This window comes from Suricata suricatta, chromosome 8 (genome assembly GCF_006229205.1).
Source record: "Suricata suricatta isolate VVHF042 chromosome 8, meerkat_22Aug2017_6uvM2_HiC, whole genome shotgun sequence".
In the NCBI taxonomy this organism is placed as follows: Eukaryota; Metazoa; Chordata; class Mammalia; order Carnivora; family Herpestidae; genus Suricata; species Suricata suricatta.
The window spans coordinates 124,676,074-124,702,699 of NC_043707.1; the positions used below are offsets into that span (position 1 = coordinate 124,676,074).

The 26,626-nt window shown below is 47.6% G+C and overlaps 3 protein-coding genes across 13 annotated transcripts; 1 reads left to right on the forward strand and 2 right to left on the reverse strand.

Annotated features, from left to right (window-relative positions):
* Positions 1 to 7,024: 7,024 nt before the first annotated feature.
* RPL11 (ribosomal protein L11) lies at positions 7,025 to 11,244 on the reverse strand. Its single transcript, XM_029946758.1, has 6 exons — positions 11,222 to 11,244; positions 10,318 to 10,468; positions 9,053 to 9,159; positions 8,678 to 8,809; positions 7,541 to 7,651; positions 7,025 to 7,103 (listed from the first exon to the last, which is right to left on the reverse strand). Exons 1-6 carry the CDS (start codon positions 11,225 to 11,227, stop codon positions 7,074 to 7,076), a joined length of 537 nt encoding a protein of 178 aa, XP_029802618.1. The 5' UTR covers positions 11,228 to 11,244; the 3' UTR covers positions 7,025 to 7,073.
* LOC115298250 (crossover junction endonuclease MUS81-like) lies at positions 10,826 to 24,956 on the forward strand. Of its 11 annotated transcripts, none has more exons than XR_003911682.1 (6): positions 10,826 to 11,392; positions 11,504 to 11,590; positions 13,670 to 13,738; positions 14,015 to 14,142; positions 17,763 to 17,829; positions 24,573 to 24,956. XR_003911682.1 is itself a non-coding variant. In XM_029946762.1 (6 exons), exons 4-6 carry the CDS (start codon positions 14,102 to 14,104, stop codon positions 24,856 to 24,858), a joined length of 228 nt encoding a protein of 75 aa, XP_029802622.1. In that variant the 5' UTR covers positions 10,826 to 11,392; positions 11,504 to 11,590; positions 13,670 to 13,738; positions 14,015 to 14,101; the 3' UTR covers positions 24,859 to 24,956. The 11 variants fall into 11 exon arrangements, 4 of the variants coding, with proteins under 4 accessions (XP_029802622.1, XP_029802620.1, XP_029802621.1 ...); XR_003911683.1 differs by having other exon boundaries at positions 11,504 to 11,574; XR_003911687.1 differs by lacking the exon at positions 24,573 to 24,956 and adding an exon at positions 22,349 to 22,533.
* Positions 13,947 to 25,430, reverse strand: LOC115298248 (elongation factor 1-alpha, somatic form-like). The gene is made up of 7 exons (XM_029946757.1): positions 25,287 to 25,430; positions 21,167 to 21,346; positions 20,773 to 21,069; positions 17,219 to 17,369; positions 16,878 to 17,134; positions 15,343 to 15,577; positions 13,947 to 14,068 (listed from the first exon to the last, which is right to left on the reverse strand). Exons 1-7 carry the CDS (start codon positions 25,428 to 25,430, stop codon positions 13,947 to 13,949), a joined length of 1,386 nt encoding a protein of 461 aa, XP_029802617.1.
* Between the last annotated feature and the right edge of the window lie 1,196 nt (positions 25,431 to 26,626).

Consider the following 26,626-nt stretch of genomic DNA (forward strand, 5'->3'; position numbering starts at 1 on the left):
GTTTTTCCTAGGGGCGGGCATTATATATTTTTTGTTATTGTTTTTCAAAAAGGGGTTAATATTGTACAAATTGTTTTATGGCCTGTTTTTTTACTTATCAAAGTACTACAAACATCTTTTCTATAACACCTTTTTAAACAGTGGCACAGTATTTGTATGATTGCCACAATTAATTTACCCAATTCTCGGGGCACCTGGGTGACTCGGTTGTGCATTCAGCTTCAGCTCAGGTTCTGATCTCATGGTTTGTGGGTTCGAGCCCTGCGTTGGGCCCTGTGCTGACAGCTAGCTCAGAGCTTGGAGCCTGTCTTTAGATTCTGTGTCTCCCCCTCTCTCTGACTCTCCCCTGCTGGCATGGTCTCCCTCATAAAAAAAATTTTTTTTTAATTGTAAAAAAATTTTTAAAGAAGCATCTGCAAAAAAAAAAAAAAAAAAGCAAGCAAATTTCTGAGCTCCTCTAAGTTTGAGTCTGAGTGGAGCTCAGGAATCTACATTTTTAACAGGTAACTAATGCAGACAGCCCTAGACCACACACACTACTGTGCTGTGAACTTATCCAGTGCTTTTCCATACTGGGGGGGTAGAATTCCCTCTGGGGGAACAAATCTCAGCCTCTCATTTTTGGAGTGGCAGTAGGGATGATTTGGAAAAGCACAGTTAATATCACTCTATGGTCATATTGGGCAGGAATCCTATTTTGCTATTTATATAACATTAGGGAGAGCACTGGATTTTTCTTCTACCTGAAGAGTGGGGGAAGGGGAAGGAACATGTACTTTTTGATCACTTAGCAAAGACCGTATCTGTTTGGTTCAAGGCTGGGTTTTATCTAGGTTAAGCACTCAGGCATATGTTGCATGAATGACAAGAGAGAGAAATCCTGAACTGAGCAGACAGGAAGTTGTATGTGGTCCCTCTCCAAGTTGCTGTCACTTCCAAAGCCTGGTTCTTTTTTTTTTTTTTTTTTTAAAGTAATCTCTACACTCAACACGGGCCTCAAGCCCACAACCTGGAGATCAAGAGTCGCCCGCTCTACTGACTGACCCAGCCAGGCATCCCCTTAAAACCCAGTTCTTCAGATTTTAGGGACTTCTTGAAAGAAGGGAAGTCCAGCAAACAACCCCTGAATCCAAGCTTACTCAGTAACTTGGTAGGAAATAACCCCCACCCTCATCTTTTTTTGTACCAGGAAAGAGTAGCACTCAAACCTGAGTAAAACTTCTTATATTTAAGCCTACCAGACAACAGAAATGGTTCTATGCATGACACTTACCTACTCACAGCAGCTCCTACTATGTGCCAACTGATTTACACATACTACCTTTAACTCTTGAAAATAACCCTGCAAGACAGGTACTGACCTATTTTACACAAGACCTGAGGCCCAGCAGGGTTGGCTGACTTGCCTAAGGTCTCCCCCAGGTTGTAAGCGGCCATGTTACAATCTGTGTCCAATGTGAGCAAGCAGCTGGCCTTCAAAGGGTCAGACCCTGTGAACAGTGGGACACAGTCTCCTGAGAGATCACAGAACATCAGCTACAACATATCCACACTTCCCATTACTTCAAGTAATTTAGGGGCTACTTGGGTGTTTGTCCCTACAGACTCCATTGCTGACAAGTAAGACCAACTGCAATTCTGAGTGCTGACCCTCCCTGGGGGCCTGGGGAACACCAGCTAGAACGATGAATGGCATTTTGTCGTCAGTCACCCGAATTTTAGGGGAAGTGTATCTCAAGGGCCAGATGTGTGGTTTAGCCTTAGTACCTAAGAGCTATAAACTGCACTAAAAGATAGGCCTGGAGGTGCCAGCATGTGGACAGCCTGCTTGAAGACTGGCTCCATCACCACTACTGTGACTCTGGACAATTCATCTCCCTGTACTTCTGTCTCAATCATTGGAACTAACAGAATTCTGAAAATGAAATGAGCTAATAGGGGCTTGTCAGAGAAGAATCCTGACCAAAGCTCAGGAAAGCATGCCCCTCCCCTGGAGTCTGCCTGGATGACCACTCCGAGAGCAACAACCATTGCACGACTATCTGCCATCAGCAGAGTTGGAAGAGGGACCAGGTGGTGGTTAGCGGGCCTCTCCATGGAAACGAAGCCTATGCTATCTGCAGGGAGCTGCAAGATACTTGAGACGCTTAAATTCTAAATTCTGTCTTCCTTTAATGTTTATTTGAGAGAAAAAGAGAGAGCAAGCAGGGGGAGGGGTAGGAGAGAGAATCCCAAGCAGACTCCTTGCTGTCAGCAGTGCCTGATGTGGGGCTCAACCTCATGAACAGTGAGATCGTGATCTGAGCCAAAATCAAGAGACTTAGATGCTTAACCCACTGAGCCACTCAGGCACCTCCCCACGCCCCCAAATTCTATATATCCACTATGATATACCACGTAATGTTCAAGCAGAACTAATCTTTAAAAGCAAACAATAGAAATTCATTGCAGGAAAACACTTTCAGGGGCAGGTACCATGGCATCAAAAGGGTTAGAATTCTTGCTACCAGAGCAGTACATTGAGCAGGGCAACTGAGGGGAGTCAAGAATAGCATTTCTCCTTTAAGTTGTTGAATGCCTCTGCCTTCCGAGCTACTTTCAAACTCTACGTAACTACTGATATATTAATCCAAAAGCACATTAAATCAGTAACAGTAAGTAAAATATCCCAAAACCTTAAACTCAAGTTATATAAGGTCCTCTACTGATACAATCACGACTCATTACTTATGTTCAGGTTTGTAAACATAAACGGTCCGCCTGCTTCCTAAGCCTTCCTGTACCCTGAGCAGCGTGAGGCTCTGTCCTGGTGCCCCCGGTGCCTCAGCTGGATCCCCCTCTGACAACCGCACACTGTGGTTTTCATAACAAGCTGCTCTGCAGGTGGTTCTGCACCCCAGGCACCAGGCAGGTCCCTAGCGACTGGGGATTCGTGGGTGGTTCCAGGGCCCTGAACCTGCCACTCACCTAGAAAGCCTGGGCTTTAACCCTTTAGGACTCAGCACTGGCAACCTCATTGTGGTCTTTACCTACCAGTTGGCTGGAGCACAACCTACAAGTGAAGTTGAACAGTTTGGGACTAGCAGGTGGTTAAACTGCACAGAAAGGCAAAAGCACAAGGTGAAAAGATAAAGGGTCATACACAAAATCTAGCAGGTCGGAGAGCCTGCAATGTGCCTTGCGTCACCTGCCTGGGGGGGTCCCGACGCTAGCAGGGAAGCAGAGCAGAACACAGAACAGAGATCGCGTTTCTCAACTACCCCACACCATCAGATAACTTCTGCTGCTCAAGGACCTTACAGGTACGACAGGCCACAAGCGAGAGCGCCGGAGCTGAGCACACGCAGTCTTATGGAATGGACACTCCTCTTAGTGTTGGCTGTACAGATAAGGCAGCATACCCCAGACCTCTAAAAGATGGCATGTTACAATAAAATTTTAAAAAGGAGGGGCACATCTGGGCGCCTCAGTAGGTTAAGCATTCAAATTTGGCTCAGGTTTTGATCTGGCAGTTTGCAGGTTTGAGCCCTGCATCAGGCTCTGTGCTGACACCTTGGAGCCTGGAGCCTGCTTTGGATTCGGCGTCTCCCTCTCCCTCTCTCCCTGCCCCTCCCCCACTCATACTCTGTCACTCAAAAATAAACATTAAAAAAATTTTTAGTAAAAAAGATGGCAATTACAAAGCCACATAATCACATGAGAACAGAGATTAAGAGGAAAAAGCACAAATTAAAATATCTTATTTCCTCTCAATTATGTTAACAAAAAACAAACCTAGAAAGTAACATTAGCTATGTTCACTAACTAGTGTTTCCAATGGGGGAAGAAAACCTACTGTCCTTAGTCCTGTGATTATCATGTTTTTATTTGGCATAAAAACAGTCCTGTGGGGATATTTCTACCAACCAGCTCAAAAACAGTAACATATCCACATACACACACAGTTCTGAAAGCTTCCATCACATCTCTAAAAAGAACCCTCGACTACTCTTATCTGGATTTTGCTCTCCCGCCTTTGGCCATCCTACATGGATGAAAATGCCAAGCACTCTGGTACAACCTAAGCAGTTTCCCCATTTCTGCCCCAATTCCTTTTAGAAATCTGTCCTGCTGCAGCAGCTAGAACCTCCAATGGCAGGCTGTGATCTGGCCTCACTGGCCTGGTCTCCTCTACTTCTCACCTCCACCCTTGCTCTCTAGTTATATTGTCTCCCTGTTGCCTCTCAAGCAGATTTGTACCTCCAAGCCTTTGCACAGCTGGCTGGCCCCATCATGTCACCTGCTCAAATGAGTGATCACCCTGTATCTGCCCATGTAGCTACCTGTAAAGTTATCCTGAATGGTAGAATGTTGGACACCCCTGACCTACAGGCACTACGACCAAGAAGAGCCCTATTCACAGGGGTTACTGAAAGGCCTCCCACAAATAAATTTTCAAACACTCCAGGATGGGGACAGATTATTGTCCTGCATTGAGAACTCTGTCATAGAGAATAGTTGTGGGACTAGAGCAATCACTTAGCAAGGTAGCATCCAGTATTTCTTGGCCTGGTACTGAGATACAGATGCTTGCTACAACACGACCTTATTCTGAAGATGACCACAATGTGACCTGGGGCAGAGGGCAACCTAACGTCGACCTGAGTTTTCATGGATAGCAGCTGAAGAAATGAGAAAAACCACACAGCAAGAACTTCACAAAACTAAATTTATTAAAGAACTCTCCTTAGGTATTATGTCCTGCCTCCCTGTTTTGGCATTAGCATGTGGGTAGTTCCTAGGCTTTCGTGTGTAATACAGATCTTGTTAAAAGGCAGATTCTAATTCAGTAGGTCTGAGGGGAGACCCAGGAGTTTTAACAACCCCCAAGGGAACAGTATCCACTTAGTAACAAGTGAATGGATGTCAACTCAAACTGTTGTGAATTTGACAAGTCTGACATCTGGCAAGCTTTCTCGACACGGACGCTCTAAACTGCTTAAAAAATCTCCCCGCTTGCTCCAGGCACGACATGTTTCAGGACTCACCCAGAATACCACTGAGAGCTGGGACTAAAATCCCGTCAGATCACCGAACTCCCAAGAGTCCTTTTTCCCAAGAGTCCTTTTTCTACTGGAGGCCAGGAGCCCAGGCAGTTCCATTTTAAAATGGGAAGTCACAGGGCATCTGGGCGGCTCAGTCGGTCAAGCATCCAACTTCAGCTCAGGTCATGACCTCACGGTTCGTGGGCCCAAGTGCTGCGTCAGTGAGCTCAGGCTCTGCACTCTGGCAGCCCCTCAGGGGATTCTCTCTCTCAAAGAGAAGTAAAAAAAAAAAAAATAATAATAAAATAAAACAGGGCATCAACTCAACTGGATACACATGGCAGGACCAAATCAAACAAATACTGTTAAACACAAAAACATAGAGACCCGGCAAATGGCTAATAGTAAAGTGCACAAGGACGGTGGTAGCATTAGAGAGCCTTTTATTTTCTACGTTTTGTATTCCTGAAATGATTTTTAAAAAGTAGGCCCCCGACGTGGGGCTTGAACTCATGACCCTGAGACCAAGAGTTGGATGCTCTGACGGGGCCCACCACTGCTGTATTTAAATGAGCAGACGCTCTCCATCTCTGTTCCAGACGCTGACTTCCCACAGCAGATAGCACCCACCAGCACTAGTTAGCTATATATTCACCAACAGTTTGTTCTCACATGTGTATTCCAGTTGTAGGTGTTACTGTAATTATAGAAGTCAGGACAAATCAAGCCCTCCCTCCCCCATAAAAATGAAGCTGAACCACAAGAATCACTCCTACCCAAGTTTCCCTCCATTTACAAGGTGATAGCCCTGGCCCTAGAGTCAGACTGAAAAGTGAAAGCATACTGATAATTTTAAGTGGAAGAAAAAGTATATGGTAACACATTCATGATTCTCTACTTTAACCAACTATCTGATCTCATTGGAAAAGGCTTTATTATGAGGAATACAAAAATACAAAAAATACAAAAATAATGTTTTCATAACAACTTAAGCACACCAAGTAATCTCTGGATTTTAAAATAACTACAAATGCAGCTAACAAATTAGCTGCCATTTAATGGCAGTGAAAAGGTAGCCTGAGAACTGAACTCATTAGTCACAAGTAAGCTACTGAACTAAATAACACGTGCTCAAAATGTAAACCCTAAGTTGAAATTATGAACCATCCGCCAAGTACTGTGTCTAATGGTCAGAGAAATGGTGGCTTCTGAATGTCACTGCTTCAGTGACATGGAGAAGACAAGGAAGCTCTACTTTCTCACCAAAGGGAAGAGCAAACTTTGATCAAGGGTAATATTTCTCATATGCCAAAACATAAAATCCTTTTTGAGCCCTATGTGCCTGGTTCAAATCTAAGTATTCTAGAGACATTAAACTGTTTAATGTTTAACCCTCTGGGGGCTATTACTTGCCTCCATGATACAACTGAGAAACTGAGGCAGAGATTAACCAGTTTAAGGTAACACAGTGGATAAAAGGCAGGACTGGGAATCAAATCCAATTTGGCTCAAAGACCATTTTCTTCTCCGCTTACATTGCCTCAACAACCCTATATATTCTCATTTTAAAGGAAAACAATCTGAACAGTTAAACCAAAATTTAATCCCAAGCATCACACACCAAACCCTGTGATTTCCATCATCAGACACAAGGGGTGGTATCATCTCTAGTGAAGAACAAACTCCTGGATAGAGGCAGCTCCCTGGAACATGGGAGCACCGTGCCCCGCCGTTAACCGAGGCTCTGTATTCAAACCCCAGCCCCCCCTCCCCCACCCCTAAAATCAGCTTCCACGCAACCACAGTCCCAGCACAGCCTAACAAGGGTGTCACGAGCACGGGCAATGCTGCGAGACTCAGGCTCCGAGCTGCCAGGAAGACACTGGCCTCCGGAGGACGACAGGGCGGTTACCAGCTCCTCCCACTGAAGCTGTAAGTGGCTTGAGATCCAGGGACTTGAATATGGCCAGGCTCCTCTCACAGAACACACAACAGTAATATACATTTCACTGAAAAGTGTTTATTGGCCTTTTGGATAGAAACGGGAATTTATTTGCCAGGAAGGATGATCCCATCATACTGAAAGAGAAGAGATTTTATTTTTTCACAACAGGAGGCAACAGCAAGGATTGCAGCAATGGCTAACATTTGAGAATTCAAATCTGACACATGAATTCAGCTCTGAATCCCACATCCCCTCTAGACTGAACAGGAGGCTGGCCAGTTTTAACAACTACTACACTGTACTCAAACTGCACTTGACCCCAAGAAAAGGGGGGTCCTAGTAAAGCCGTATTCCTCCCCTTCCAGCAACCTCCATTTACGGGGGTTGGGGAAAAAGCCCAATTCTGGGTGTTCAAACCACCAACCCTGGAAGCCCACATCTGCCAAGTTGCCCAAGTATGCTACCTGTAAAGAAACTACCCACCAAACGGTGCTGGATTTCGCACCCCCAAATCCCAACTCCATTCACCAACACCACAGGCCAACACTTCACTCAGATAAACCAGCTTTACCTTCTGCTGGAACCAGCGCATGGCCTCCTCTTTGCTGATCCTGTGTTTGGCCCCAATGCAGCCTGTCCTGCGCTTCTTGTCTGCGATGCTGAAACCTGGCCTACCCAGCACCTGTCCCAGGAATAACCAGCAGTCACCTACCCAGTTCAGAGTCAGGAGTACACGGACAGGACTCACACTTTGGAGACTGATCAAGAGTCATTTGGTGGCCCAATGAATTCTGCAGCAGAAGACCCGCGATTTCAGGGTCTGATAAGACTGTCAGCAGCATCCAGGACAACATACCACGCTGTTAAGTCTGCTTGGGAGGCTAGAACTTACAGCACCCCCCACCTCTACCCACATTAACTTCCAACAGTAGCTAAGGATTCTCCATCGCTCCCCAGTCTCAAAGCACATTTAAAAAATAACGTTAAAAAAAATCTTACTATTAATATATGCATTGTAGAAAATTTATTTAGATTCTGAGAAGCATGAAGAAATATTCTTTTCTTGTGCTTCAGCTCAAAAGTGCTTCTTAAAATCTTGCTTCTCCCAAACTCCCTTGACACCTGATTCTCCTTAGCGTTTGGATATTCAAATCTAACGAGGATGCTGCCATTACTCAGGGGCCACACTAGTCAGGACTTCGGGTTTTTGCTATTTAATTTTTGCGGTTGGACAAACACACAAATGGTCATTTGTACACTGAAATCCCTATCCTGACTGAGCAAACAGCCACATCACCAAACATGTATCTATGTCCTCCGGTTGCAAGCCACCCTATCTTCCCTTGGGGAAGGAGCTGGGAAAGAGCGGCCTTAGTACAGCCAACCCACAGCCAAGCACAGCACCAGACTCACTCAGATTTTCAGATCGGTGGGTGGAGGAGTTCCTTCATCCACCTCTAAGCCACCATGGGGCTCACTAGGTCCCAGACGGTAAGCTTCACGACAGCAGCATCGTGTCTGTCTAGTTCAGCTGTATCCCTACCCCTGCCACAAATGAGGCACATCTTCCCAAGGGGGAGAACAGAGGCAGACAACACTCAAAGCTGCAAGCCAACATCGGAACATCAAGATAGCACACACAAAACAAAGGAGTGGCAGATTCCACTCTCCTCATAGGCCAGGAGTAGAAAAGATTAAATATCCATACCACGTAGAAGTCCAGGCCGTAGATACCAATGCTTGGGTCATATTTGATTCCCAGATCGATGTGCTCCTGGATCCCAAAACCAAAGTTTCCAGTATCGGAGAAGTTATTTTTTCTTAATTCATACTCTCGCACCTAAGGAGAAAAATGCAGCAATTACACTCCTTGTCAATTCAAATTCTCCCCCAAATTACTAGCTTAGTCCACAACACTCAGCACCCCAGAAGGTACAATTTGATTAATTTGATCATGAACAAAAATATTATTTCCCCACAACACCAAATCATATCAGAACTGTGGATTTCGTAGAACTTTCCCCAACATTTAAAGGGCACAGGAAAACCCAGAGAAATCATTATTCATAGGGATCAGCCTCACCTTTAGACCTTTCTCCAAGATTTCTTCTGCCTTGGCCCCACGGACTGTGCAGTGGACAGCAATCTTTTCATTTCTCCTGATACCAAAGGACCTAACGGTGTATCTCGCTGCAGGCAGGAAGAAACCAGGAATTAGGTACCACAGGTCCACCCCACTCACCTCTCCCCCAGAACATGGTCTCCAACTCTCAGAGACATTAAGTATCCATTCACATCTTAAGTGGTGGAATTCTAACCAGGGTCACTTGCATCTGCTAATAGGTTTCATCCGTAATACAGAAAGCAGATTTTTCAACTTCCGAGTCACTCAGTCTTACCTTAAGCAATTAAGGGCTCCAAGTCATAATGTCTAAATCTCAGGAAGGGCCAAGGACACAGCCAGAATAGGCCACTAGAAAGCAGTATGATCACTGTGTTCTAATGCTTCAAATCTTGTTAACATCCCCTTCAGGCAAATGAGGAAAGACACCCAGAAAGGCCATAGACCAGCAAGTGTTGGAGCTAGGATTTGAACCCAGTTAGTGTAGGCACACAACTCTGCGTTTTACATTGTTTTTTAAAAAGTTTATTTATTTTGAGGGGAGCCTGGGTGTCTAAGTGGGTTAAGCCTCTGACTTCAGCTCAGGTCATGATCCCGCAGTCCTTGAGTTTCAACCCCGCATCAGGCTCTGTGCGACAGCTCAGAGCCTGCATGGAGCCTGCTTTGGATTCTGTGTCTTCCTCTCTCTCTGCCCCTCCTCAACACTCACTAGAGTGTGTGTGTCTCTCTCTCACAAAAATAAACAGTAAAACCAAAAACTTTATTTATCTTAAGAGAGTGAGTGAGCATGCGGAGAGAGGAAGAGAATCCCAAGCAGGGCTCAATCCCATGAGATCATGACCTGAGCAGAAATCGAGGGTCCACCTCCTAACTGACTGAGCCACCCAGGCACCCCAGACAACTGTTCTTAACGTACCCCATAATTCTAAACATGAATCAAGCCAAGGATCACTTACTGCATTCCCAACATTTCTACTTGCCCTGGAAAATCTCTTCCTGGACAAGTCCTAGCTTAATCCCTGCTAATTTAAAAACCTGGTATTCCAACACCAAACCCAATCTTGAAAGGAGGATATATCTGGGATAGTCTAGAAAGATAATTTTGAGGGATACCAACCGTCACTTGCAAAACGGGCACTAAGGCTGGACTCCAGGTCAATTAGGAAACATCCAGGCACAGCCAGCCACCGGTCCTCTCCCCTAACCCCCTAACTGCCGCTGCTCACCTTTGGAGAACACAGGGGTCTGGCCTGTGAGCTGCTCCAGCACCTTGGCTGCCCGGGTGAGTCTGTCTCCGCTCTCCCCCACACAGATGTTGAGGCAGAGCTTGCGGATGCGAAGTTCCCGCATGGGGTTCTCCTTTTCACCTTGATCCTGCTGCAACAAGGGGAAGCGCGGCAGTCAACACACAACCCGCCCCAGCTGTGAGTCCAGCACTGGGATACACAGCATTACCCATTTCTGCTCATCCCGATTCCTAACGAAAGCCCTAAGGGTTTACAAAAGCCTGGGAGGCACCAAGGAAGACAGCTCGGGATCTTGTTTCTTCCTCTACGCACGGAACGGGTATCGGGAGTTAAAACTACAGGCAAAGGATTAAGCCCCAGGGGCTCAACGCGTACGGTATCGGAGCGCGTCCCCATTATAAAGCCGATGGAGGAGAAAATACAATTTAAAAAGCTGGGGAAACAGGAAACACGTGGTTGTGCGACGTCCCCCATTCCGTTCCGAAGCAGCCTACTGGCTGCGGCAGAAGGCTAGCGCCTTCCCCCAACGGCGAAACAGGCTAAGGTTCCCTAGCGCCGGGGAGGTCTCAAGTTCCCGGGACCGGCAACATGTCCTGACACCGCGTGCCAGCCCCGCCATTCGCTCCGCTCGCCCTCCCTGCAGCCTACGGGTTATGCTTCTGAGCCCTCCCGGCGCCTGCTCCGAGCCCGCTCCTGGGAGGGCGGAGCGGAGGCGACAGGGTTCAGCTCCGCGCCCTCCGCCCGCATGGCTCTGCCAGTTTCGGCACGGCCAGCACTGCGGGCTCCCTTCTCCTCCGGCCGCGGACGAGGCAGCTTCCGCGGACTCGGCCGGCCGTGGATGAAGGCGGATGAAGGGAAGCAAACCGAGAGTTTAGCTACTCACCGCCATGGTGGAGAACAGGAAGAGAAAATAGGACTTCCGGCCCAGGGCCTTATGGGTCAGGAGGCGGGCTCTTTTCCCAGGCTAACCCGAGAGCTCAGGAGGAGCAGGAAGAGCGAGAGGGGTGCGGCGCGGCGTCCGGCTGGTCCTGGTGGGCACTCTCAGCAGATGCAGGTGACGTCGGCCAACCCCCGGGACCGGGTTTTCCAGAAGTGGTTTTTTAAACTCCCTGAACCGGCTTTTCATTGAGCAGCTGGTCTCCATTGACGCTCTTCCCTCCCCCAGGCTCCAGACCCGGTGGCTCTTGCGTGATGGGACTTTCAGAACTGCATGAAATCCATTATGTGAACTATGAAGTAAATCATTTATTCGGTAAACGTGTAAACAAATGGAATTCATACTAATAGAACAGTGGTAGCTTAAGAGTCCTGAGCTGTGGAGAGAGGCAGCTGTGTTCCTATCTTGGCTAGCTCATCGCTACGCGACCGAGGGCAGGTTACCAATTAGACCTCTTTCAGCCTCAGTTTTCTTCAGCTTTAAAATGGGTACCTGGAGGGGCGCCTGGGTGGCTCAGTCGGTTGAGCGTGCGACTTTGGCTCAGGTCATGATCTCACGATTTGTGGGTTTGAGCCCCGCGTCGGGCTCTGTGCAGACAGCTAGCTCAGAGCCTGGAGCCTGCTTCAGATTCTGTACCTCCCCCTCTCTCTGACCCTCCCCTGCTAGCGCTGTCTCTGTCTCTCAAAAATAAATAAACATTAAAAAAATTTTAGTGGGTACCTGGATCATAGGCAGTTGTGAAAATTAAAGGAGGTGATTGTGTAGGACACGCAGTAAACTTGCAATACTCTTGTGGGGTTACTCTTAATATAAATCCACTATATCCAAGCAAATCTACACCCCCCAAAATGTGTTAGACACGGTGTATAGTCGAGTCAAAGTGTAGTCACAAAATAGTCTTCCAAGATTAGTCTCTGACAAAGGCTCCGATTGCAAACAGGAATAGGACTTCCTGGTTTACACTAAATCCTCAGCAGCAGGGCTCAAGGAGCTGCCAGGATCCACATTCGAGGTAGAATTTCAAATCCGTTTCTTTAACAGGAATAAATGAGCAAAAGGCTTTGGTGGAAAAGGAGACAAGTCTCTTCTTTCTGCTACCATAATTCCTTTCTCCCATTGCTACAGCGGAGGCAAAAACCACCAGGCTCTCCTTGTTTCATTGTAGGGACAAAGGGGACCTCTGGGAAGCTGGGTTGATGGAGGAAAGTAAGAAGACACCCCCCAGTCACCCCTGCATCCTTGAGCTTCCGGCATCAAGCACCTACTAGCTAGCTCAGAGCTGAGGCCTCAAATCTCCAGGAAAAACAAAACCAAGGGAGGGGCAGCTCCAAAAGTTGGAATAGAGACAAGATAGCTTAATGCAACACATGATCCTGGATGTTCTTTTGCTACAAAGCCTGTTTTTGGAGTAATTGGTGAAATCTGAATTAGGCCTGCAGATTTCAGAAGTGTACCCATGTTAATTTTACACCCTCATTTTGATTACTTTGCCTTGGATATATCAGAATATCCTTTTGTACTTAAGAAATACACCTGGGGTGCCTGGGTGGCTCAGTCGGTTAAGCCTCTGGCTTTGGCTCAGGTCAGATCTCACATTTGTGGGTTCGAGCCCCGCGTCAGGCTCTGTGCAGACAGCTAGCTCAGAGCCTGGAGCCTGCTTTCAGTTCTGTGTCTCCTTCTCTCTCTGCCCCTACCCCCTCTCATGCTCTGTCTCTCTCTGTATCAAAAATAAATAAAACATTAAAAAAAATTAAAAAAATAAATTGTATGAACCAAAGGGATAATGTTTAAAAAAAAAAAAAGAAAAGAAATACACCTGCAGTATTCACTGTAAATGGCCATCATGTCTGCAGATCACCCTCAAATAATCACGGAAAATAATGTGGTAAATGGGATTTGGGGATTCTGGGTGAAGGAAACCTCACAGTTTTGTAACTCTGAAATTGTCAAACTGAAGTTAAAATAACCTGAGGGAGACATGTACATACCTAGCAGCCCTAAAACAGAGCTCACGCTACAAATCTCAGGCTCACTCTCCACCACCACCCCCAACTTTTTTCCAACAGAATTTCCCCAGGATAGTGCTCACTTGCCTCCAGTGCCCACACCATGTTGAGGACAGAGGCTAATTACCACACCTAGCTGGTAGTAGCTCACTCGAACCTCAACATGCCTGTGGAAGCAGATAGTATTGTTTCCCATTTTACAGATGAGCAAGACACACACAGAAGTTTAGTAACTTTTATAGACGCTATAACTTAAGTCAGGCTATTTAACACGAGAGTCCTCCTCTAGGAACTGAGGAACTTGGCCGGGGCCAAAAGCTGCCCTAGACTTTTCCCTTTACACCTCTTCCTCCCTGTGACCCCAGCTCTCTGGTTCTTGCACTGTCAGGCAACAGAAGGAAGGCGAGGGGTAGAATTAGACTGAGCACCCCATCTGCTTCCTCTTTGCAACATCAAGGTGAGTAGAGGCAGGGGCAAAAAGAGTGGATGTGCTTTATTCCCATGCCTCAAACTCATGGGCAAGAAAAGTTGCATTAGCAGGGGGCAGGGTTAAGACAATTAAGCAAGAGAAGAGTAAGTCCAAGGCTTCTGGAGCCATTCTTTTCCAGCTGGGGCTTCTCCCGGGCTGCTCCTGGTACAGAAAGGCCTGAAGGAGCTGTCACCACTCACTTCCTGGCTGCTTTCATGGCAGACTTGGTGACTTTGCCACCAGTCACTGCTTTTTTCTCCACAGCCTTGATTACCCCAACAGCCACCGTCTGTCTCATGTCACGCACAGCAAAGCGACCTAGGACACAGGACATGAAGAAACAAATGGGGAATGCTACCAGGGCACGAGCTAGGCCACTTGCAGGAGGTCAAGTAAGTAATACTCTAAATTATATGTATGAGCGCATTTAATTCTCAGATCTCCTAGATCTCGTATCTACTTTATAGTCAGGAAAGCTGGGGCAAAGAAGTAGGTTGCTTTGCTGTGATGGTTGAAAACCCAGAAAGTCTCACACCAACACTTATGTTCTTAGCCACTGGATTGTCCCATTTCCCGAAGTAAAGGACACAGGGAAAACTTTGCTTTTGCTGCAACTCACCGCCCTACCATCCTGATGCTCCCAGCGTCCAACCAGCTAGCACTTTCTCTGTGCCCACATAACATCGATCTCATTTACATTCAACTGTGAATCTGGCAGATGCTTCTCCTGGGGGAGGGGAGTTCTTGAATGCTCCTCTGACTTCCAAGTCCTGGAGAGAAAGGCTTTGGCATCTGGCTTCAACCTCATAGTATTTTTGACCAAGACAGGAAGTACTAACCCAGCTTTGTAAGACTCATGTGGCAGCCTCTGTGGCCCGCCTCTAAAATTAGTCTTTTGAAATTCATACCCTGGGCAACCCTGAAGGCTGGGACTTGTTTGTTTATAAATCTCTATCTAGCGCAGACTCAGCACTATATGAAAGTGCCTACCCCCCTATATACTTGAGATCAGAACATTCTAGGTTAATTGTTCAAACCTAGCCATGCATTATATACTTGGGGAATCTAAGAAACAGACTCCTAGGCTGCAGCCTTGACCAGGTGAATCTATCACCTGAGCCTCTGGGTTTAATAGGGTCCATCAGTGGTTCTGATTATCCACCAGGTTTGAAAACCACTGCACTGGAGAAGAAGATGGAAAAAGAAAATCCCTAATAATCTCTGCTTTAATCACCTCCTCTGGATCACAGTGTCTTAAACGGATATTCAGGGATATCGTTCATCTGCAGACTTGAGTTCAGCAGCGCTGGGTGGGGCCTGCGACTCCACATGTCAATCACCCCCCGGGGGATGCCCTTGCTGCTAGTCCGCGGGCCATACTTTGAGTAACAAGGCTCTAAAGTGGCCCCTGCCTTGCTGTGTGACCCTAGACAAAAATCATTTTCCGTTTTTTGAGCCCCTTGAACCTGGAACTCAGGTCCTTCTAACCAGGTTCTGTAACCTGGCTTGGGTGTGACACATTGGCTAACTGGCTCCCTGGAGCCAGGAGGAGGACGGGGCAGCCCCCGTAGCCAGGTGCTGTCAGGACTTACCAAGGGGTGGGTACTCGGAGAAGCTTTCCACACACATGGGCTTTCGTGGGATCATCTGAACAATGGCTGAGTCCCCAGACTTTAGGGCTTTGGGATTATCTTCCAGCTTCTTGCCTGAGCGCCGGTCGATCTTCTCCCTGAGCTCTGCAAACTTACAGGCGATGTGGGCCGTGTGGCAGTCCAGAACTGGGGAGTAGCCAGCTGCAATGCTGCCAGGGTGGTGGAGAATGATCACCTGGAACCCAGGGTGGGATGGGAGCGGATTAGCCATGCAGCCTCCAGAGGAGGTGGCCCTAACCGGCCAAGGGGTCAGGCACCTGAACACTTTTTAAGTTATAGCGAGCCTTGAACATTTATAGAGTATACCAAGTTCCGTGCTAAGTGATCTCGTGCATTCCGATCCAATTCTCTCAGTATAGAGCCTGAGTAATTTACCCACAATGAAATAGCAGAGAAGTGGCAGAGCTGGGGATGAGTGCTACTAAAACCTACGCACGTGTGTGTTATTTATGTACTACTTTCCCCCACCACTTAGAAAATGGATTAAATAGCAGCCAACTGTTGGCCCCCGGTGAGCTGTTTTACATATCACCCCCTCATTTAATGTTCCCAAGCTGGCTGTAAGGTAGCACCAGCTTCCACATGCACAGGTGAGAATGTGCCAGACATTGCAGCCAGAACAGCCTTCACATTCTAACTCTGGGCCAAGGAAACACCAGAGAGCTCTAACATACAGATTCCCAGGTTCTACCCATGTCTACTGACTCACTCCCCAGAACTACTGGGAATAGTGTTAGGAATCTGCATTAAAAAAATTTTTTTTTGGTGGGGGGATGCAGCTGGGTGGCTGAGTCGGTTAAGCTTCCGACTTCAGCTCAAGTCATGATCTCACGATCTCATGGTTCATGAGTTGGAGCCCCACATCAGGCCTGGTGCTGACAGCTTGGGGCCCGGAGCCTGCTTCAGATTCTGTGTCCTCTCTGCCCTTCCTTCCCTCATGTTCGGTCTCTGTCTCTCAAAAATAAACAAAAGTGTTAAAAAGTTTTTTAATGTTTATTTTTGAGAGAGAGTGCACTCGAGTGCATGTGTGGTGAACACAAGTGTGAGAAGGGCAGAGAGGACAGAGGATCCGAAGGGGGTCCTGCGCTGATAGCGAGCCAGTGGATACCGTGACCTGAGCTCAAGTCCTAGGCTCAGCTGACTGAGCCATGCAGGTGCTGCAGGGGGTCTTCCTGCACTTCCCAGGTGATTCTAATCCACCTGGTTTGAAAACTACTGCTCTGAGACATCAAGACCACACAGTGGAAGCCAAGATCAGCAAAGTGCATTGGTTTGTTCAAGGGCAAAGTAGCAAATAAGCTGCAGTCACTATCCTAGCCTGGATCCTAACCGCCGGACTGTACCTACATTGCAGGCCAAGAGCCCAGCATGGAGCAAATGCTCAGTGAGCACTTCCTGAATGACCCAGTGGGCCATTCTGCTCATAGGACAGTGTGGCCCTCTCAGAAGGACACCCCTTAAGTCGTCCTCCTCACCTGAGAGACGAAGCTCTCCACCTCCGAGGGTGGGTCATTCTTGCTGTCTCCTGCCACGTAGCCCCTCCTGATGTCCTTCACCGACACATTCTTCACATTGAAGCCCACATTGTCTCCGGGCAGGGCCTCAGCCAGGGCCTCATGGTGCATCTCTACAGACTTGACCTCCGTGGTGATGTTGCAGGGGGCAAAGGTCACCACCATGCCTGGCCTGAGGAGGCCTGTTTCTACCCGGCCCACGGGCACGGTGCCGATGCCTGGGGGACAGAGCAACCACAGCTGTCAGCAGCCAGACCTCCATGAGCCCCCGACCCAAGCACCCCCTCACAGCATGTGCTCACCCCCAATCTTATAAACGTCCTGCAGAGGCAGCCGCAGGGGCTTATTCGCAGGCCGGGAAGGGGGCGTGATGGAGTCCAGCGCTTCCAGCAGGGTCATGCCCACCACATTTCCTTCCTTCCTGGTGATCTTCCAGCCTCTGAACCAGGACATCTGCAAAAGCCACCAAAGGTGCAGTTCACTCAGGAGGCTTTGAAGAACTATAATACCCATTTTTATATAAATAATTAAAACATACTGCTTAGGTGCAGTTCCCCGGTGCCAAATTGGTTTTAACATGGGACTTCAAGCAACTTTTTTTAATGCATTCTGAGCTTCAGCTTCCTCATCTATGAGACCTATCACCACCTACTTTGCGGCTCAAGACACAAAGACCGCAGGCAATGCACCAAGCACAATCTTTTACGTGTACTACACACCCACTAAATGGTGGCAATTGCTGTAAATCTTGCAGATGTTATCCAACTTGAGCCAATATTTTTAGGAAGCAGAGATTCCTAGAGTCTGACTAGCTCTGGGGTCTCATTCCATCTGCTCATTCCACAGATGGGGAAACAAAGGAGCAGAGAAAACATACAGCAGAGTTAAGCAAGCATCAGGAGTGAGAATGAAGGTAAGACTCAAATACTCTCACACAACTTCTGAAGACTACACGTTCCCCAACATCTTAAGCAAGGACAGCATTATTGAGTGTGAGGCCTTCTAAAAGGATAACTGTATGACAGTACCTTGTATGAATGCCTTTTAAGCTGACACTTTATTTACTTCTCCAAAAACCCTGGCCAAAGCTCATCAGAAACATCATCTTTTCCTTCTGAAGAGATGTATCAGTTAACTGGAAATCCAGGACAGAAGAGGTACAGAAAGAGCCAAGGAGGTTGACATGAAGGGCCAAGTGAGTGGCCAGCCATCAAGTGACAGCTGGTCAGTGTGTGGCCTTAGATCAGACACACTGTTGGAATCCCAGTACGTCTCTCTTTCCAGCCATAGACCCTTGAGAAAATCTTTAGGCTTTGAAATCTCAGTCTACCATCAGTGTCAAAGCAATAACAGACCCTACCTACTGATTAAAGGCAGGACATGGGAGAAGTGCCCTGGCGCGGGGTTCACATCCAACTCTCAAGTCCTTAGCGTGACTCTCAGAAGAGAGAGGAGCAGGAACTACCATGGGTGGAAGGGTCAGTACGGAGGATTGGGGGTGGCTTTGGTGGGTAGGGAAGAGGGATCCAGTCAAGTAAGCCTTCTTCCATGAAGGAGAAGCATAGCTATGCAGCACAGAAGCCACACACAACACATCTTGCCTAACAGACTCAAAAACTGGTGACCCAAGGAAGAAAGCTACAATTTCTATTAACACTCAACTCTAGTGAGCAGGGGGGTGGGATGGAAGGGAAGCAGGAGGCTTTGAAGAACTATAATAAGCATTTTTATATAAATAATTAAAACATACAAAAAGGAACATTCCCTCTTTTTACAGAGGGGATAAATGAGGATCAAAGGTAGGTTACCCAATGCCCAAATGAGAAGTTGATAATGGGGCCAACTCCCCACTCAAATAGAGCCTCATCAATGAGGATAATCTCTTCTAGTGGTTTGATGAACTTGACAACTAACTTGGCTCTAGGTCAACTCAGAGGCCTGCATAAGCATAGGAGGTCAGCATCATCCCCATCTTAAAAGTGGGGAAACTGAGGTCTCTGATGTCACAGGAATTTGAGAGTAGAGGCTAAATCCTAAGTCTATTCAGTCCACTGACTGCATGCTTTATTATTTTAGCATCTAGAACATACTAGATGCTTAATAAATGCCTAAAGGGACAGGGGGATAAAAATCCCCTTGTTTCACGAGCTGAATTATGTGCTAATTGCTTGGGAAATGGCATCAAAGCTTTAGGTTTCTGTTCTATGGTCATTTTAAAAGAGCCCCCCTTCAACACCCAACATAGAGGAACTCTCTCATACTGTGCCCCCTTATTCTTAAATTTTTCTTAGCATCTGCCATCATCCACTATATCACAACCCACTTCTCGCCCCTGCCCAAGACCGCAGTGCCGTGAGCAGGGCTGCATGTCATTCACCTCCACACTCTCAGCACCAAGGACAGTGCTGCCCAGCATGGGAATATTGAATTACCATCCAAATGAACACATTGGTTCTAATCTTTCCTAAGGACAATTGGGCACTATGTGTCAGAAGACTCTAAAATAATGCCCACCCTTTGTCTAATTAAATTATCAAGGACACATGCAAAGATTTATCTATCAAGATGCTTATGGCAGCTTTTAATAAAACAAGAAGCCATATTCTTAGAAGCTGGTGACCTTGGGCTATTATTTAACTACACTGTGTCCCAGTTTTCTTATTTTACATGGAAATAAAATGCCTTCTTCATGGGGTTTTGTACTTGTAAAGTGTTTAGCCTGGTGTCTGGCACATAGTAATTTCTCAATACCATTTTCACTTAATAATGGATATGGCTAAACTACTGTACCTCTGATCTGCAATATAAAACACCCACTAAGTATTCAACAGGTTTAAATGGTAAAGAAAATCATAAAAATAAAAGGTTTCTAGAAAATTACATACAGTTTGAATCCAGATGTGAATACCTAGAATTTCATGAAAACTAAGTTATCTGTAAGCCACGGGATTTTAGCTTATGCTTCATATCTGCATGAAAGGCTCATTGTAAAAATGTTAGACACTACTTTTATAATCAGAAAAAGGTTATGCTATGTACATGTTGAGGAAAAGGCTAAGAATCCTCAAGTCAGTTATAGAAAAGGTAGTCTTTAGGCCATAAAGTAGCTAGTGATAGGTAGCAGTTAGCATTTGAGCACCAGCTGTATGCATGAACCCATATGGAGTCTCAGTTCTCACAGTCCCCATGAAAGGAGTCCTTAGGCCAAGAGTATTAATTCCTCTCTTACCCTTTCACTGTGGGCAAGGGAGAATGCTGGGGCTTGAACCCAGGTCTGATGCCAGAGTTAGACTTCCTCTGTAGGGAGACACTCATTTAAGAATTTTAAACTGTTAGGTTCCAGGATCCATGAGCACAGTGACTACAGTGACTTAGACACATTTATATTGCCCCCACACTTCCTAACCTGCCTTAGGGGTAGCTTAGATGCTGTGAGCATGGAGTAGGATTCTAGACACTGCCAGCGCTGCTCAACAGAACTTTCTGCAATGATGGAAATATTCTGTCCTAACTTCTAACTTCACTGTCCAATATGGTAGGCCTGTATGTTTCTTAGGTACTTGAAATATAGCTAAGACAACTAAGCAACTGAAATAATTTCATTTGGCTTAACTTTAAATAGCCACATCTAACTACTACATTGTACCATGCAACTCTATGCTTACTAGTTGTATAGTCTTGAGTAATTTTTGTTTATCTGTAAAATGGGGATCACATTATGTAACCCATGGGGAAGGATACCCTGCACAGTGATTGGCCCCTAAGCATGCTAAAAATCCTTGGTATTCTAGGAGAAGCTCATAGATTTTGAGTGGGAACGTTGCATTTAATTGGCCCTGTCCCAGTCAGCTCTCACCTTGTTGCTGGGTTCTATCATGTTGTCCCCATGCCAGCCCGAGATGGGCACAAAGGCAACAGCCTCAGAGTTGTAACCAATCTTCTTGATATAGGCCTTCACCTCCTTGCTGATCTCCTCAAAGCGTGCACTACTGTAAGGAGGCTCCGTGATGTCCATCTTGTTGATGGCCACGATGAGCTGCTTCACACCCAGCGTATAGGCCAGCAGTACATGCTCCCGGGTCTGTCCATTCTTCGAGATGCCAGACTCAAACTCACCTACACCACTTGCCACAATCAGCACAGCGCAGTCTGCCTGGCCCAGGTGACAGAGGAAAACAGGCCCAGCTGAGACTTGGCCTGGGATACCCATGCCCACCCCCAAAGCAGAGTCAAGGCAACTCTGGTGGTACCTGTGAGGTGCCTGTGATCATGTTCTTGATGAAGTCACGGTGACCTGGGGCATCGATGATGGTGATGTAATATTTCTTGGTCTCAAACTTCCACAGGGAGATGTCAATGGTGATGCCACGTTCCCGCTCTGCCTTCAGCTTGTCCAGTACCCAGGCATACTTGAAGGAGCCTTTGCCCACCTGGGCCAAGAATAGGAGGGAAGACCCCAGGGTCACCTCTATGTCCAAAGCTGCCCATGAGCCAAGAAAGACGTTCCCTAATGAGTTGAGCGTCAAAGGGATGGTAACAGGGCAGTCAGTGTATGGAGATGCCTTTGAATTGTTCAAAACAATAGAATTTATTACTTATATAATTAATATTTTTCTTTCAGAGCAGGTTTTAAAATCACAGTGACCCAGGACCAAATGAGAGAGTGCCTAGGCAGGCGTGTGGGTCACTGGCGCATGGTCAGCAAGCCCTCAATCAGTAATAGCAAACACAGAAGTAATGCTGACCATGGACTCGGTGTCGTTATAAGCACTTAACATGGGTTATCTCATTTAATCTCCCAACAACTTAGTGAAGTTTTATTATCTTCATCCTGCAAGATAAAGTAACAGAAATTAACTGACTGGCCCATGATCATATAATGAATAAGCAGTAGAGTCAGGATTTGAACCAGAGCATCGGACTCAAGTTCAAACTCTCTTCCACTACCTTCTGTGGAATGTTAAACCAGTGTCTATGACTGATGATTGCCCGTGGCACCCTGGAGAAATTGAGCTTCTTTCAGCACTGGTAAAAAGGAGACTTTTTAAAGGTGGTAGCAGATTCAAGTTGGCATGCTTGTTCAGGGAATACTCTCCCACTTGCCAGGGGACCTGGGCACCTGTTCCAGGTCTAATTAGAGAGCAGGGTGGAGAACAAGACCAGAGACCAGGTGGCTTCCCCCAAGAAAACTAATTAGGTTTTTAAAAGACAGAAATAGGACCCAGGTGTCTTAACCTTTGCCACTGTAGGAACTTCTGTTCGATCAAGTCCATTATAGTTTAGAATAGTCCGTAGATAAGGAGGTCTCAAGGAGTGGTCCGGAGACCCCGATTCCTTTTAGAGTTTGCAGGGTCAAAACTGTTATTTATAATACGAAGATATTATTTGCCTTTCCCTCTCTCATTCTCACACCACTGTGTGGTATTTTCTAGAGGTTCCACGACATGTGAAATCACAACAGACTGACTGCAGACCATGAGAATTCAGGCGTCTTCTATTAAGCTGGACATTAAAGATATCAGCAAAAATGTAAAACAATGCCACCCTCCCAAGATTTTTTGTTTTGGAAAATAGTTATTTTTCATAGGCAAAAAGTGTGATACTTATGCTAATATATAAGGAGTTTATTACTATTATTTTTAAGTGAATTAAGCGGGGGTGGGTTGTTTTTTTTGTTTTGTTTTTTTTAGAGATAGAGAGCACATGCACACAAATGGGGGAGATGAGCAGGAGAGAGAGAATCCCAAGCAGGCTCCATACTCAGCTTGGATCCTGACACAGGGCTTGATCCCACAACCCTGGGATCATGACTTGAGTGGAAATTAAGAGTTGGACACTCAACTGACAGCCACCCAGGCACCCCAATGAATTAAACATTTTTAAAACCTCATTTTAAATTTGAATATGATAAATACATAATTTACGTAAATAAACTCTTTGGGGTGCCTTTAAAAATGTGAAGGTTTTTAAAAAATTTTTCTACAAGGTTCATTTATTTCTGAGAGACAGAGCATGAGCATGGGAGGGGCAGACACAGAATCTGAAGCAGGCTCCAGGCTCTGAGCTGTCAGCACAGAGCCGGATGCAGGGCACAACTCAAACTGCGAGATCATGACCTGAGCCAAAGTCAGATGGTCAACCAACTGAGCCACCCGGGCACCCCTGTAAAGGGTGCTTGAGACCAGAAAGTTTGAGAACCACCGCATCAGATCATTTGTTTTTTCCATAACCTTGGTTATGCTTCTGCCATTTTGGCTGTGGACCAGTCTCTTAAAGTTCTAACACTTTCCTTAGCAGCCCCTGCCCCATAAGTGCCTCCACAACAATTCCAACTATACCCGAGGAAGCCAAGATGAGGAAAAGAGCTGATGGCACTGATTTATGACCTGTGGCTTTCTCTTTTCTATCTATTTATATCTTTGCAGCAGCTGGTTCTACATACTATTCCCATCTTGTTTGATACTTCAACTCTGAGGTTTTCCACCTACCTCCCTGGGTCTCCCCCTTCTCATTCCCCTGCATGGGCTCTTCCTCCACCCATCCCAGGACTCTGTCCCTCACTCTTTCCTAAAGCGTGTACCCAGCTCACCCCCATGGTTTAGTCTCCAACCTGGGTTTCCATCTTGAGCTCCAGACTTCAATATTCAGCTTCCCTCCTGGACATCAACACAGAAAGCCTTGTGGACACCTTAAATTTCACACATGTAGAGGGGACTGCAGACCAGCTCTGCTCCTGGTATTCACTGATCTTCCAGTTTCCAAAGCTAGAAACTTGGGGGTCACCCTCAACTCCTCTTCCTCCCTTCCCCCCTTCCCTACAGCTAACTCCTAAGTTCTGTGGATTTCGAAACTCCCAAGTCCCTGGACTCCATCCATTGCTCTCCATGCCCACTGCTGCCGCCTGAGCCCAGGCCACTGTCCTTGCTCCTGTGGTCAGCAGCAGCAACCTCCCAACTGGCTTCCCAGCCCCGAGCGTCAGGCCCTTGGGCCTGTTCTCCCCATGCTGCAGTCAGTGTGCTCTTTCTAAAAAGGTCTTGTCTGATTCTGGTCATTCCCATCCTTGAAATCCTTCCGTGGCTGCAGGGAAAGTGGCCAGGCTCCTTGACAGGGCACTCAAGGCTGCATCCCCTGGCCTACCGGGCAGCGACCGACTCTCCGTATCAGGTGTTCTGCACCTGCTGTTCCAGTCTCCTGGTGGCTCACGGACACTTGCCCCATTTCCTCCAGGCTCAGAGGAGGTCCCTTCCTGGGGAAGCCTTCAAGGCCTCTCAGGACACATTCGTTGTCCCTGACCTGGGTTCCTACAGCACCCATGCTGTTGCCGACCTTACCGTGTGGCAGGAGGGTGTGTGACCAGTGGTTTCTTGGGGGCAAGGCTTGCTGTGTTCACCACTGTATTCAGGGCTCTAAGGTCCATGACAGATGCAGGGCAAATAGATCCTTTCCCCTCACCAACACGCAGGTCATCGATGGCTTCTTTGTGAAGCGCATGGCCGACATTAAGGAGTCCACTGCCTACCTGGCCCTCATGACGCGGGGCCTGCAGAGACTGTACCAGGGCCATACCCTACGCAGTCACCCCTGGGGAACCTCAGGGGACTCTGAATCAAGGCCTGGGCCCTCTCCAAATCCTCTCTGCTCACTCCTCACCTTCAGTGACTTCAATGCGGGAGCCATCGAGAACAAGGCCCAGTCAGTGCGCGAGGTGTTCGCCCGACAGCTGATGCAGGTGCGAGGTGTGAGTACGGAGAAGGCAGCAGCCATAATGGAGCGGTATGGCACCCCTGCCAGCCTACTGGCCGCCTATGACGCCTGTGTCACCCCCAAGGAACAGGAGCTGCTGCTGAGAACCATCAAGTGTGGCCAACTGCAGAGGAATCTGGGGCCCACTCTGAACAGGACCTTGTCCCAGCTCTACTGCAGCTACGGTCCCATGACCTGAGCCACACCACAAGGCCGTCTCCAGCCCCCACCCTCACCCCTACCGGCTAGCTGGCCTTTTAATCGGATCTTTTGGGCTGCAATAAAAATAGAAGCATTTGTGGTCTTCTGTAAAAAAAAAAAAAAAAAAAAAAAAAAAAAACCCCGGCAGCTTTATGTCCTTAGATACAGCATGGCATCTGTGCCACACTAAGATTTCAACCTTGGCACCACGCTCAGGCAAACTCTTTAACCCTTTTGAGCCTCATTTGTCTCACCTGGAACATGGCAGCCACACCACCTGCCTGGCATTATTGAGCGAGAAAGCACCTAGCAGCCCAGCAGGTGCTCAGCAGGGGTGAGCAGTCTCCTCCCCCACAATGTGGCACCCCTCCCAGGGAAACCAAGGCCGGGGAGGAGGGCAGGGAGGCTCAGACAGAGCAGCCATACCTCTGCGGCCTCCTTCTCAAACCTCTCGATGGTCCTCTTGTCGATGCCCCCACACTTGTAGATGAGGTGCCCCGTTGTGGTGGACTTGCCCGAATCCACATGGCCGATGACCACGATGTTGATGTGGGTCTTCTCTTTGCCCATGCTGGGAGCTGCTCAGAGAGAGGACGGGTGTGCTCAGTGCCTGAAGCAACCGCCCCAAACTCTTCTTCCTTGGAACTGGGCCAGCTCAGCCAGCAGAGGGTGAGGCAGAAAAGGAAAACAGCTGGCCAAGAGGGCAGAGAGGGGGCCTTCCCAACACCTCACACCTGAGGATGCTCTGGTCTCTCCCCCCACCCCAAGGACAACATGCCTACCTCCAGAGCCAGGAGGATTCCCCTCCTACCTCCTCACACCCGGAACAGACCATCCAGGCACTGGGGTCCCCGCCTCCTTTTACAGTGGACATCTCAGGCCCGCCCCTCAACTCCCTTGTCCCTATTGGCTCCCGCTGCTGGCTGGGATGCATGGGAAAAGCACCACCCATCTCAGGGGGTGGGCTCTCCCTCACCAGGCTGGGAGGATGATGAGCCTGCTGCCCACCAAAAGGAAGCTTCTCTGGGCTTTGAGGTGCTGATTGATACCCCCCTTCCCACCACCAGGCTGGGCCCTAGGAAGTAGGCCAACGGTCAAAGTGGTCCCTGGATTTGCTGTCCCTGGGTAATCAGGCCTGTGTGTTTGGGGGGCGGAGGAGGGTGTATAGGAAAGGTTGGGGAAGAGAAGGAGCAAGTGGCTGGAGCTCTAGTGTTTTACATATATCGGCCTCCTGGATCTTCCTGGGCCTCAAGAACCACATGGATTTTTAAAAAAATATTTAAATTTTAAGTAGGCTCCAAACCCAACCTGAGACCTGAACTCATGAGCCTGAGATTAAAAGCCACATGTTTGGGGCACCTGGGTGGCTCAGTGGCTTAAGCGTCCAATTTTGTCCCAGGTCATGATCTCGGGGTTCGTGAGTTTGAGCCCTGCATCAGGCTCTGTGCTGATGGCATGGAGCCTGCTTGGGATTCTCTCTCCCTCTCTCTCTGCCCTTCTTCCCGCCCCCCCGACACACACTCTCTCTCAAATAATCAAATAAACTTAAAAACTTAAAAAAAAAAGAGTCTCATGTTCTACCAACCGAGCCAGGTGCCCCTCTTAATACGAACCACATAGATTTATCCCTGCGTCCGGCAGCCTGCACACAGCCCGACCTGTGGCAAATCCTGTGTTTGGTGAACAAACGCAGAATGACCACTACCTTTAGGCCCCGAGCCCTGTACACACCGTCACTTTTATGCTGCTGCTAATTCAACCTGAGA

Bases quoted from the DNA above. Each gene is read 5' to 3' on its own strand.
- LOC115298250 (XM_029946759.1), top strand. From the start codon at position 11,084: ATGGCTCTGCCAGTTTCGGCACGGCCAGCACTGCGGGCTCCCTTCTCC. The intron at 11,393-11,503 runs GTGACGTCGGCC...TCCCTCCCCCAG, and splicing joins GGCACTCTCAGCAGATGCAG to GCTCCAGACCCGGTGGCTCT.
- RPL11 (XM_029946758.1), bottom strand. The intron at 9,160-10,317 runs GTGAGCAGCGGC...TCCTGCCTGCAG, and splicing joins GACCCCTGTGTTCTCCAAAG to CGAGATACACCGTTAGGTCC. The intron at 7,652-8,677 runs GTATGGATATTT...TTCCTGGGACAG, and splicing joins ACGGCCTGGACTTCTACGTG to GTGCTGGGTAGGCCAGGTTT.
- LOC115298248 (XM_029946757.1), bottom strand. From the start codon at position 25,430: ATGGGCAAAGAGAAGACCCACATCAACATCGTGGTCATCGGCCATGTG. The intron at 21,070-21,166 runs GTACCACCAGAG...CACCTGGGCCAG, and splicing joins TGATCACAGGCACCTCACAG to GCAGACTGCGCTGTGCTGAT. The intron at 15,578-16,877 runs GTGAGGAGGACG...CCTGGGTTCCAG, and splicing joins TGGAGAGCTTCGTCTCTCAG to GTGATCATTCTCCACCACCC.